Source organism: Nannospalax galili, unplaced genomic scaffold, assembly GCF_000622305.1.
Source record: "Nannospalax galili isolate Female #2095 unplaced genomic scaffold, S.galili_v1.0 scaffold634, whole genome shotgun sequence".
Taxonomy (NCBI): domain Eukaryota; kingdom Metazoa; phylum Chordata; class Mammalia; order Rodentia; family Spalacidae; genus Nannospalax; species Nannospalax galili.
The window spans coordinates 3,288,847-3,301,582 of record NW_008336853.1 but is presented as its reverse complement, the minus strand read 5'-3'; the positions used below and the strand labels follow the sequence as shown (position 1 = coordinate 3,301,582).

Genomic DNA, 12,736 nt, shown 5'->3' with positions numbered 1-12,736 from the left:
TATTTATTTATTTATTTATTTATTTATTTATTTATTTATTTATTTAGAGTCTCATTCTGTAGCCCAAGTTACCTTGGAACTTACTACGCAGCCCAGGTTGGCCTTGAACTCACGTCCAACCTCCTTCTTCAGTCTCCTGAGTGCAGGTATGACAGTGTATAAATTTTACCACAATGCCTAGCACAGCCTTCTGTGTGTTGTGGCAACCTACAAGTGTGGATTTAGTTCCCAAACCCCCTGACCACAGCGTCCAGGTGGAAGAGAAGGCAGAGGGGCCGCTGTTCCTCTGGAGGTCCCCAGAAGTCTCCTCATCCCTGGTCTGCACGCAGAGGTGGACGAGGCTCCCTTGTCTCTTGTTCTCACTTCTCAGAGATATTCCTCAGTCCTCCCTGTGGCCCTCCATCCTTTCCCTCTCTCTGGCTCTACTGGGACTTCCCTAGAGGAGCCTCCACATTCATGAGAGGCACTCATACCCCCAGCTCATTTGCTTTTGCCCCCTGTGCCCTTCCACTCCATCAGCCACCATGGTGTCTCATCCATCAGACGATGCTCATTCTTTGCCATTCATTTCAGTGTGATGGGGTGCGGGGAGGAGGCCAGGGTACAGGGTGTGGCTTACCATCAACAGCGTGTCATAATTTAATTGGCAGCCTTTTTTCTTTCTTAACGGTACATAAAATAATGGGGCATCTCACAGCTTATGGCATCTTGGATGAGATGAAATAAGGCATCCTTATTTGTTTATTGGTTTCTTCATCTCTTTGAGAGAATTTCAGTTTGAAAACAGGAAGGATTGGGCTATGTGACTCATCTGTAAACCCAGCCTCGAGAACAACAGGCACACGGTAAGCCCTGGGAAAGTCTTGACTACACCTGCAGTTCTTTGCCTGTCTCTGGAGGTCTTGGAAGGGCTGTCACTACTCAAGCCCCTTTATGCCAGTCTCCCTCCAGTCAGGGCCATATCCACTCCTTTGTTCAAGATTCTCCATGCCCCAGGGGCCTGGGATTTGCAGTAATTCTCCTGCCTAGTTTCTCCATGCTGGGATTACAGGCATGAGTTCCCCTGCTCAGAACCATCCTTCCTCTTTACTCTTGATCTCCTGCCTTTTGGCTTGGCTTTATCAGGATGAGGGACAGCAAGGAAGGGGAGAGCAGAAGCTCTTTAGTGACTGTGACAGCGGGTTAAGTAGGACTATCAGAGGAAGGAGACCAAGTCAGACACTCCCAACAAACAAGGCTGAGCGAATGACACACGTTCAGGTGAGACACACCAGATCTGCCGATGCTGGCAAAACGGTGATTTGGCATTGTCTTCAACTCTCAAATTATGGGCAATTTGGGTCTGTCACCTGTCCTGAAATTACGGTAATTTGGGTTCATTTGTAACCTTCGAGTTAGAGTTACGTGGGTTGATTTGCAGCCTAAGATTACGGTAATTTGGTTGTTTGTTTCTTAGGTGCCTGCTCCCAGCCAGCCTGTCACTGCTTAGTGATGGGGCTTAGAGAGAGGAAGGTGGGACTTAGAGATGTCTCAACCTGGATGGGAAAGGCTGAAGGTCTGGGGTCCTTGTCCCACATCCACACCTCTGTGTTACCTTTGGCCCGACAAGGAATGTCCACCACCTTTTCCATCTCTGCAGTAATGTGTCTCTCTGGCTCTTTGACAAACTGAGGTGGTTCTGCAGGGGAAGGACCAAGAGAGGGATCAGAGGCCTGTAACCCTGTCACAGTCACTCCTTTTAGACCTAGCCACGCTGCCCTGATCCCCCTCTCCTCTGCCCCTCTGCCTCACACTACCACCACACACACCAGGGGAGCCCCAACATGCACCCCAACTCACCCAGCACTGAGAGGTAGGCGCCCCGTGTGACAGGAGCCACACTGCTGCTGCGCAGCATGGCCTCACACTCGTAGTAGCCAGTGTCACTGACAGTGGGGTTGGTGATGGTGAGCCTGCGGTTGTAATCGCTGATGCCACTGGAAACTAAAGCCCCGTCCTTCTTCCAGACAATGTGTAGCTTGATCAGGGGCCTGCAGGATGGGAGAAGCAGTTGCAGTGGGACAAGGACTTCTGGAAGGACAGTGGGGGCAGGGCAGGTGTGGGAGGGGACACAGTGGAGCTGGCTGCACTTGCTAGTGCCTGCCACTCCCTAGATGAAGGCTCCAAGACACAGTCCTAAAGGGCCTTGGAGCTCAGTTTCCCTCTCTGTGGAATGGCAGGTAACTGTACTGCTCTGTATAGTTGTAAAGGTGAGCCCGTGGGTTGTGGAAAGCTCTCTGAACAGGAGTGGGGGACACAGTATGGGGACAGCCTGACCCTAACTTCTTTCCTCATGCAGGTTTGTGGCTGTGAGACTTCTCAGGGCATTTAATACATATCCTGGTCCCCTTTCCTGTCTTTGTAAGAAATGTGGACTTCGTGGAGCATGCTTTCAGAAATGCAGCTACAGGAGCCTGACTCTCCAGGAATCCTCAGCTAGAGGGGACCTTGAGACCCTCAGTGTAACTCCCCATCCATACCACAGTTTATCTCTATAGAGTTCCTAGGCAGGGCTGGGCAAGGTAGGGCGGGGCAGGCTGGGGTAGGTCTTATAGGTGAGGTTAGTACCAGGTTATTCCCATAAGCAGACTGAAGCCCACAGCAAGGCAGGGAGCCGGACCTTGTGGGCAGCCAACTCTAGTTCAGCTCGGCTGTCAACTGGTTGGGTGATTGTGGGCTAACTAGCCCGCCTGCCCTCTCTGGCATGCAGGTTTTCAATACTTGTGTCGTGTTGGGATAAGGAGGTCCTATGGGTAGCTCTCAGCAAGCAGTCCTCATAGGGATGTTTTAACAGCCTCCTATGTAAGGGGCTGGAGGACGACACCACAAAATCCATGCCATACCTACCCTGTGGGTCATCTCCTACAATGCTCCGCTTTCTATGTATCCCACATGCAGGACTCTGCTGCTCTGAGTGACTGCTCTGTGTAAGGAGCAGAAGGGCCCTCTGTCCCATAGCCTGGGCTGAAATCTCCTTTCTAGCAAGTCCTACAGCCTGGCTCTCTCCCCTGGGGCAGCCAAGAGTGAGTGACTGAGTGTACGTGACAGGCACCAAACCTCTAGTGTTCACCTGCCACCCTCCTCTGCTCTCACAGGTTCCCATCTGACCAGGCTTCTGGATCTTTCTGAATGGAGACTGTGCTCTTGGTTACAGTTCCAGTCAGGGAGTGGTTGAGGAGGAACCACCCACCTGGCATTGGCCACACACTCCATGGTCACCTCAGAGGTCCCGGCCACGACACTGGTGTTCTTGGGTGGGACGATGATGGTTGGTGCGATGGGATCTGCAGGCCCGCCAACATCTGGGGAGAGGTCAGGTGTTAGGTGGGTGGAGTCAGAAATCCCTGCCCTGCCTGATCAGGCAGATGGATGGAGACCTTGGTCCTTAGGGTACAGAGCAGGTAGGCTCTGTGGGAAGCTACAGAGCTGTCTCTCTGGACAGACTTGGGACTGTCTTCCTCTTCCTCTGCCCAGGACTCACACCAGAGTGTCAGGGGAGCCTCAAAGGCCTCCTGCCTCCACCTGTAAGTCAACAATGCTCCCCCTCCTCATCATTATCTTGTCCCACTGTGGTTGAAAACCTGCCTCAGTGTGTCCTATTAATGTACTTTCTTTGTTCCCCTTCACTAGACTACAGACTCTCTGCACTGAATCCGGTAGGGTTCCTACTGGAGAACGCCATTCTGTGACCGCTTGCAAGAGGCCATCAGAAGTGGGTCTGTGGACTGCTGGCATTCTCTCAGAGGAGAGGGTGGGAGGGTCACTGGACTTCCCTTGAGATCCCAATAAACTCATTGGTTCCCAGGGTGAACTTTGATGGAATCGAACTTTGGTTTGTCATTGGGACCCTATGAGGAGGGGTAGTTATTGTTTACATTGCTGTTGAGAGGAATTCCCCTCCCCTGGTTCAGGGCCACCCAGCAGCTATGAACGTGGCTTAATTTGGAACACGGTCTTGGCAGATGTAACTGATTCAGATGCACTCACATTGGATTAGAACAAGTTCTCCTTCTGCACAGGAAGTGGGAACTCTAGATACAAGACCCACAAGGGAGACGCCAAGCAAAGACATGAGACGTGGAAGAAGCTGGGGGCGGGGTGTTCAAGGGCACCAGGCCCTGCTGACCCCTTGATTTCATATTTGCTTCCAGATCCCTGAGAGAATCTGTTCATGTGGTAAGAAGCCTGCAGGGGCTAGCTTGCTGTAATGGTTGCCTCATGTGACCAGTCTAGATATTGGGATGGGAGCCAAGGAGGGCCTCGACATGGGTGGAATGGTATCTTTGGATGGTCTACATGCTGAAATCCTAATACTGCTATGGTGGCCTTGAAAGTGGGGCCTTTGGAAGCTGATGAGACTTGGCTGAGGTTGGACACCATGGGATTAGTGTCCTTGTACAAAGAGAAGAGGACTGGGGCGCAGCCTCTCTCCGGACTCCTCTCTCCCTTATAGACAGTCCCTTTGCGCCCCTCTCTCTCTCTGTCTCTCTCTCTGTCTCTCTGTCTCTCTGTCTCTGTCTCTGTCTCTCTCTCTCTCTCTCAGCCATGTGAGGATACAGTGACTCTGTTCCCTCACCAACCCCACCCTGTGACCCCTCGCCTTCTGCCTCTAACACCAGACCCAGGACAGTGTCACATGACTTTCTTACAGGCCCAGAGCTGATGCTTGGTCCTGACGGCCACTGCATCTCCAGCACACAGCATGCTGGTCAGCACACAGGAGGTGTGCAAACACACTCCAGTGAACAATGAACAGCAGCAGAACAGCCGTTACCACTGTCCACCTACCAGGGTTTGTAGAAATGAGGGGGAACTTCCATGGGTGGGTTTATGGAATAAAAGATAAGCAGACCCTAGCTTGTAGGTGGGGTGGTGGAATCATGGTCTTTCCTTGTGTTCTGAGTCCTTTTGGGGGTGCCTGGCTCCTCTTTGTGCCTCAGCGTAGGCCCAGCACTGGCCACAGCTTTGATATCCACCCCACACCTGCTCCCAGTTCCTAAAATACACACCGAGAGGACTTTTTTCTTGCTCGACAAATCTATCCAGTTGGCCCCTTTCCAGGACTCTCTGGAGGGAGTGGGCTGTGATGGCTTACACAGGTGTGGGGAGACTGATGGGCTCTTTCCTGTGGGGTCAGGAGGAGGGTACACCATGGCTCTGCAGCCACACTGAGCCACTGTCATTCCCTGTCAGGTTTCCTACCTGGACTCCAGGCCGCACTAGAAACAGCTCAGGAAGAATGGGAATAAAATGTAAAAATAAAGTAAAATGAAGGGCCAAGAAAGGCGGTATATAAAGCAAAGTAATTGCAACAATATAAAGCCTCATGTAGGCACCATAAAGCGCGATCGGATTGAAAGCTGCTGATATAGCTGAATCCATAAAAGTGTGCTCTACGTTGTTTATTACATGCCGGCGCACAGGTACTATGGTTCAGATTAATGGGCCACACGGATGAGACAGACTGTTAAGAGTCCAAGCCAGTGCTGCCAGCCTGAAGGAAGGTGAGCTATGGGTAGGCAGAGATTAAGGATGAAGGTTGCTTGTTACTGTGACCGGCATCTCCCCCTACCTCCAAGCATGTGGCCAGGTCCAGGCAGCAACCTGTAGGGATGGAGGGAAGCCATTGGCTGGGGACCCTGGGCACAGGAGGGAGGTAGGCCTGGGTTTAGGGAAGCTCGAGTTTAAGGCTTGCTCTGTCCCACGTATTCTGTAAGTGACCTAGGCAGGTTAGTTCATTCTACTCAGCCTCTGTTTCCTCAGTAACAAAATGGGAATAACAATCACTACGTAGGGCTGGAGGTTGGTAGAGTGCTTGTCTAACATGCAGGACACTCTGGGTTTGACCCCCAGTACTTCATAAACACGGCACATGCCTGTAACCCCAGCATGCATGAGGTAGGGTGAGGAGGATCAGGCGTTTAAGGTCATCTTGAGCTACATATTGAGTTTCAGAACACTTTAGGGTATATGAGACCCACTCTCAAAACAAAAAAAATTGACCACCAGATTTGGGCCAGGTGGTACAGACCACTAATCCTGGCTCTGCAGGAGGCTAAAGCAAGAAAACAATTCAAGGCCAGCCTGAGCTATAGAGTGAGTTCAAGGCCATCTGTGCTGGATAATTTTAGTGTCAACTTGACACACTGGGTAGAGGGAGCCTCAGTTGAGGAATTTCCTCCATTGGACTGGCCTGTGGCTATGTCTGTAGGGTATCTTCTAGATTGTTGAGTGATGTGAGAGGGCTAAGCCCACTATGGGTGGTGCCCCCCCCCCGGCAGGTAGGCCTGTGTTGAATAAGAAAGCAGGCTGAGCAGGGGTCAGGGGAGCAAGCCAGTAAGCAGTTCCTCCATGGCCTGTGCTCCAGCTCCTGCCTCCAGGTTCCTGACTTCCTTCAGTGATGAACTGTGACCTGGGACATGAAGATAAAATAAACACTTTCCTCCCCATGTTGGTTTTGGCCACTGTTTTATCAAAGCAATAGAAGTAACTGGACACTATCCACTTGCCTTGTCTTTGTGAGGTTCTGGGTTCACTCCCTAGTACTGAACAAGATCAACCACAGCCGAAAAACAGCACCTGTCAGGACTGTGTGGACTGAGGTCCTGCTCAACACATCTTGCTCTATAGATATCAGGAATAGGGGATTTCCTACCTGGAGAGACAGCAGGGTCTGTGCTCTGGGGAAGATGGCCAGGAGGAAGTCTCAGGAGGAAGTCTCATCAATGCTGACACCTTAATGACTTAATGACTTAAAGAGGCCTGTGATGAGGGCTGGGACAGAGGCCCAGTCGGGTGGTTCAGAGTACCTGGAGCATAGTAGGTATTCAGTGAAGGTCAGTCCTGCTCCTGGTACACGTCTGCTATGCTGGGAAGAGCTGTCCCCACCACCTCACAATAGAATAGCAGACGCTGGGTTACTGAGCGGTGGATGTGCTAGAGTCTCTGGGGCTCCTGACTGACGCCTAGTCAGAGCCTCAAGATGCCCAGGGTGGGTGAATGGTTTCATGGGAGACACTGGACTTGAGAGGGCTGAGAGAGAAACAAGAGGGAAGAGGGGTATTCTAGAATGGGAGAACAGTGTGTGTGTGTCTGTGTGTCTGTGTGTGTGTGTGTGAGAGAGAGAGAGAGAGAGAGAGAGAGAGAGAGAGAGAGAGAGAGAGAGGACGAGTGCAGGGTTCAAGGCCCTCAGAGCTACCTTGAGACAGGAAGCTCATTTTCCATCCCTGTTGAGGGAATGAAGCAGACTTGACGGGGTGGGGTGGTGGGGGAATGGCCTGGTGACTGAGGATTCATGAGCACAGCTCTGAGTTGGACGTCAAGTCTTAAGTGAGAAAAGAGAAGACGAGGCGACAAAGCCAGCAGTGCACAGTGAAGGTCTAGGGGAGAAGACAGGGCCATGGCAATTCAGAGACCGGAAGCCTAGAGATGGGGCCCTTTACAGAGCAATGGCGGTCCCAGGGGAAAACTGGGTCGCAAAGGGAGATGAGTTTAGATCCTGTTACTCTGCTTGGGATGGTGGTGGGATGTCTAAATGGCTAGGGATGTTCAGAGGTGCCAGGCTAGGACGCAGATCCATTCTGTATCCATTCACGCAGATGTGTGGATACCAACGGAGAAATTCAGGAGCCACAGATCTGGGTGTGAGGGAAGGATGAAGGCTGAGCCCTGGATGTTGACTTGCTTTTTTCTGGGAACAGGAAGTGGTGGTGAAGGAAGACCTGTGAGGGGTGCAGAGTGTGGGCAGCAGGTCCCTGAAGCTCAGAGAATGGGGTGGGTGCCAGGCCAAGGGCCAGGGAGTGGAGTGTTGGGGGTGTAGGGTAGTGAGTGGGATCTAAGATGGGGCTAGGCTGAGAGAGACAGCAGGGCTAGACTGTGTCCTGACATTGCCCGCAGAGACCACAGTGATACCTATGGCCCAACTTTGCCAGTGATTAGCAAAAGGCCCTGGGAAGTGTATGATGTGACCTCTGACCTGTCCCCTCAGTTTCTGTAGGTATAAAATGTGGATAATGGGGGCTGATGAGAGATGGCAGGCAAAGGCACTTTCTGCCAATCCTGATGATCTGAGTTTGATTCCCAGGACCAAAATCACATGGTGGAAGGACAGAACTGACTCCTGCAAGTTGTCTCTGACTTCGTGTGCTGTGGCATGTGCCCGTCCCACCAACTTAGTAAATAAATGTAATATAAAGTATGGAATCGATAGCCCAACCCTCTGCCCCCGAGGACAGAAAAGACACTAGTAAGCCAGTGGAGTGCCCAGATGGTCCCTGGTGCCTTCAGTGCTGAAAATGTAGGCAGCACCTCGGAGAGGAGGGTGGCAGTCAGAGGCCACCAGAGATGGCATGGCTCACCTTTGCAGGACATACCTGGCTACTTGCTGGGAGGCTGTGCTGAGTCCCATCCCTTGGCCACCATATCTTCTGTGGCTTCTTGGAGTAAGCTTAGGGAGCAGAGGCAGATGCATGCTGTATTCAGCCCATGTTCCAGATAGAGGCTGAAGGACGGACAGTCCTTAAAACTTGAAAAGAGGGACTGGAGAGATGGCTCAGGGGTTAAGAGCATTTGCTGCTCTTGCAGAGAACCCGAGTTTGAGTCCCAGAACCCATATCAGGTGGCTAACAGCTGTCTGTAACTCTAGTTCCAAGAGACCTAATACCTCTGGCCTCCATGGGCACCAGCACTCATGTGCACATACACATAATTAAAAAATAAAATAAATATTCAGAAACCCCAAAAGACAGAGTTGCTAGAAGCCAAGGCTTGGGCCTATGAGGATCCAGCTCATGCCTATGGGGGGGTGGTTCATGCCACCAGCAGGGGGGTGGGGCAAGACCTGACACCTGGTAGGGGTCAATGAGAGTGAGATGGCTGGGGTGGGGGTTTAGCATGGTGGCTTTGGTGTATGTAGATGAACCACGAAACATCCTCCAGGCCCGGTGGGATGCTGTGGTGAAGAACATAGGCAGGTCCACGTAAGGAGGAGGGCATCTTTTTTGGAGCTCCTCCACGTGGAGGCCAAGCTGGACCCTGAGGCCCAGGACCATTTCAGTCAAAGGAGCAACAAGGGACAGCTACTACGATCCATTCGGGGTTACCTCCCTGCATCCTCCCAGCTCTGCCTCAGGCCATCACTTTCCAGAGGAGGAAGCCTGGCTCAGGACGCCTGTGACTCACCTAGCCCAGGTGCTCTGAGTGGGCATTAATGTGCTGTTGGCTCCTTCCTGGATAGATCTGCTGGACCCAGATACCTGCTCTGCAGCCTCACAGTATTCAGGCCTTAAAGCCCACGCTATCCAGCATGGACTGTGTGCCACACATGCCCACCAAGCTCCTGAAATGTGGCTTGATTTAATGAGATTTAATTTTAACTAATTTACATTTAATTAAAAACGGATCCCCAATTCAGTTATTAGAACACTTTGAAGCAGGAACAACTTGGGCATAAGATGTTACCTTTTCAGCTGTAAATCTGATGAAATCTAAATACGGATCACGTATCGCAGATGAAGATTTAGCATTCAAAACGAGATGCTCTAAAAGTGTAAAATGTGCACAGATTTCACAGACTTAGTATGCAAAAAAAAAAAAAAAACCACCCAATGTAGAGTATCTTGCTAATACATTCTATATTGATGGTATGCTAAAAGGATATTTTGGATACATTGGGTTAAATAAAATACATTTAATAAGATGAATTCCACTTATTTATTTTTACTTAAAAAAATGATGCAACCCTTTGGGTGTGGTGTTACAAGCCTGCGATCCCAGCACTTGAGAGGTAGAAGCTGGAGGATCAGGAGTTCAAGGTCATCTTTGGCTACATAGGAAGTTTAAGGCTAGCCTGGGCTATGTGAGACTCCGCCTTAAAAACCACCAATAAATAGGGCTGGAGAGATGGCTCAGAGGTTAAGACCACTGACTGTTCTTGCAGAAGACCCAGGTTTGATCCCAGCACCCACATGGCAGCTAACAATTGTCCGTAACTCCAGTTCCAGGGGATCTGACAGTCCCCTCTGTCTTCTGCAGGCATGGCATGACACGGGGCACTTACTTACATGCAGGCAATACACGTATACACATAAAATAAAAATAAATAAAATATTTTTAAAAACCCAATAAATAAATAATAAATAAATGGGGCCACTGGAAAATTAAAAAATTTAATGTACATTATATTTTTACTATATATTTCTTTCTTTTTATTTGTTTTTTGAGACAGGATCTCACTATGTAGCCCTGGCTAGCCTGGAGCTTGCTATATAGACCAGGCTGGCTTCCTGCCTCTGACTTTCAAGTACTGGGATTAAAGGCATGTGCCACCATGCTCAGCATATGTTATATTTCTCTGGAGCAGTGTAGCTCTGATTCCCAGGTGTGGGTCATCAGATGGGTGTGGACTTTCAGGATGGTGATGTCTCCTGCATTAACTCTGGGCAGGTGCAACTTCTAGGGTCACCAGCCTGGCTCTTTCCTTCTCCATTTTCTCCCCATGGCTCCACACAAGGGCTGCTTAGAAGCTGCTGAGCTGGAGGCAGCAGAACTTGATGGAGGAAGAGGAGGGGGTAGGAGGAGAGTGAGGCTCCCAGCCAGGTAATGGGGAGCCTGAGCTGCTGGTGGGCGAAGTGGCAATTGCTCCTCACAAATTGGCTGGCAGGCAGGCCCGGGGACTGTGTCAGTGCAAACGCAGGGTTTTGAAGTGCAATCACTTGTGGAAGGGAAATTAGCTAAAAATCAGCCGAGTCTGCTCTGGATTCAGCATTAATCACAGCCCAGGACAAAGGAATGGAGGGGCTCTGGGGTGAGGGGCCTGACAACTGGGTGAGATTTGGGGGCAGGCAGATGAGGGGGACAGACAGAGCCCTGTGGCCTCCCTTGGGCCGGCTGGGGTGGTTGGAGGTAGAGCAAAGAGAAATAGTCACCCAAGAAGATGTCTGGATTTGACTCTGATGGCAAGACCTTCCATGTCTCTGTCTGTCTCTGTCTCTCTGTCTGTCTCTGTCTCTCTGTCTGTCTCTGTCTCCGTCTCTGTCTCTCTCTCTCTCTCTCTCTCTCTCTCTCTCTCTCTCTCTCTCTCTCTCTCTCTCTCTCTCTCTCTCTCTCTCTCTCTCTCTCTCTCTCTCTCTCTCGTTTATTTGAACTTACAGTTCCAGGGGAATTACAGTCCATCTCGGTGGAGAGGCATGGTGGCAGGAGGTGGTTGGAGCAGGAGCAGAAAGCAGAGAGCTCGTCTTCAAGTGGGCACAGGAAGCAAGAAGTGACTCAAGATTCAACAAGGCTTAAGAACTCTCTAAGCCACCCCCAGTGACTGTCTCTCTTTTTAAAAACTGTTTTTATTTATTTATATTTTAATTTTATGTGCATGTGTGTTTTGCCTTTGTGTGGTGTGTGTGTGTGTGTGTGTGTGTGTGTGTGTGTGTGTGTGTGTGTGTATGTACTATGTGTTTGCAGTGCCCACAGAGGCCAGAAGAGGGCATCAGATCCCCTGGAACTGGAGTCAGGGACAGTTGTTAGTCATGGTTTGGGTGCTGGGAACTGAACCCGGGGGTCTTAACTGCTGAGTCATCCCTCCAGCCCCATTTCCCTTTTTTTTTTTTTTTTTTTTTGAAAGAGAGTCTCGCTTGTCCCAGGCTGGCCTTGAACTTGATGCATAGATGAAGGAAGATGGCCTTGAACTCCTGATCCTCCTGCCTCTACTTTCTAAGTGCTGAAATTACAGGCATTTGCCATCATAGCCGGTTTTATGTGGTGCTGGAGACTGAATCTAGGGCTTCGGGAATGTTCTGGAAGTACTCTACCAAGTGAGCTACATACTCAGTCTGACACTAATCAAAAAAAAGAAAGATTGGGTTCCATGATATTTGGGGTAATCTGATCATTGGGAAGTGTATGGAAAACCCATCTCCTCCCATGACAAATTCTTTTTTCCTACAGAAATAGCCCTGGCTCAGGCCAATGTCAGAGGTGACAACCATGACCCTCCCTGGTCAGTAAACAGAGGGATTCTCCTCCCTGTACTGGATTTCTTCCTAGGCAGATAGGAAGGAAACAAGTGGGACCACTGGAAGGGGACCTGCTGGAGTTCAGAAGGCCCAGGGAGGAGACAGCAGAGGCTAGAAATGTTCTAGACACTGGTAGCAGCTAAGATCAACAAAGGCAGACACACTCTCAAATCACCACTGATAGGTGCCATACCAGTGGGGCAAGGATGATAAATGAGTCTTGCTTTGGGGGTGGGAATCATACAGATGTGGAGGGAGGCAAACATCTGGCTCCCCCAGTTTGCATGTCGCTCAGCTGCGCAGGAAGTGCTAGTCATGTTCCAAGCACTTGGATTTGGTCTTAGTGAGTCCCAGCTTGGGCAGCGCCCTGGCCACACATCCCACCTTGTCTATCCTGAGGAGAAAGCCTACAGCTGGGGTCAGTCTGATGGGGAGAACCAAGCCAGGGACAAATCCTTGCTCTAGTCTCATCTGGATGGATGACTGTCTCTTTACCTGAGGGTACCAGAGCTGTGTGCCCCTTTGCTGGGTTCCAGCCTCTGTGCCTGTCTCTCCCAGGGAGCCAGACATCTGAGGATGGGAGTCTGGGGGACAGCCAGTATTAGGGGCTGCCTGGCTCTGAGCAGAAACAGCACCATTTATGTACCAGCTGGGCAGGCAGTTAGTTAGTGTATTTCTTTATAAAAAAAGCT

At 50.5% G+C, this 12,736-nt stretch overlaps 1 protein-coding gene across 1 annotated transcript in view; it reads right to left on the bottom strand.

The window, feature by feature from the left end:
• Positions 1 to 12,736, bottom strand: part of Sdk2 (sidekick cell adhesion molecule 2) — a 299,575-nt gene that overhangs the window by 94,173 nt on the left and 192,666 nt on the right. The window contains exons 6-8 of the mRNA XM_029562667.1: positions 3,230 to 3,341; positions 1,840 to 2,030; positions 1,595 to 1,678 (exon numbers count right to left, since the gene is read on the bottom strand). Coding sequence (XP_029418527.1) covers positions 1,595 to 1,678; positions 1,840 to 2,030; positions 3,230 to 3,341 — 387 coding nt within the window. The remainder of the gene's footprint in view (positions 1 to 1,594; positions 1,679 to 1,839; positions 2,031 to 3,229; positions 3,342 to 12,736) is intronic.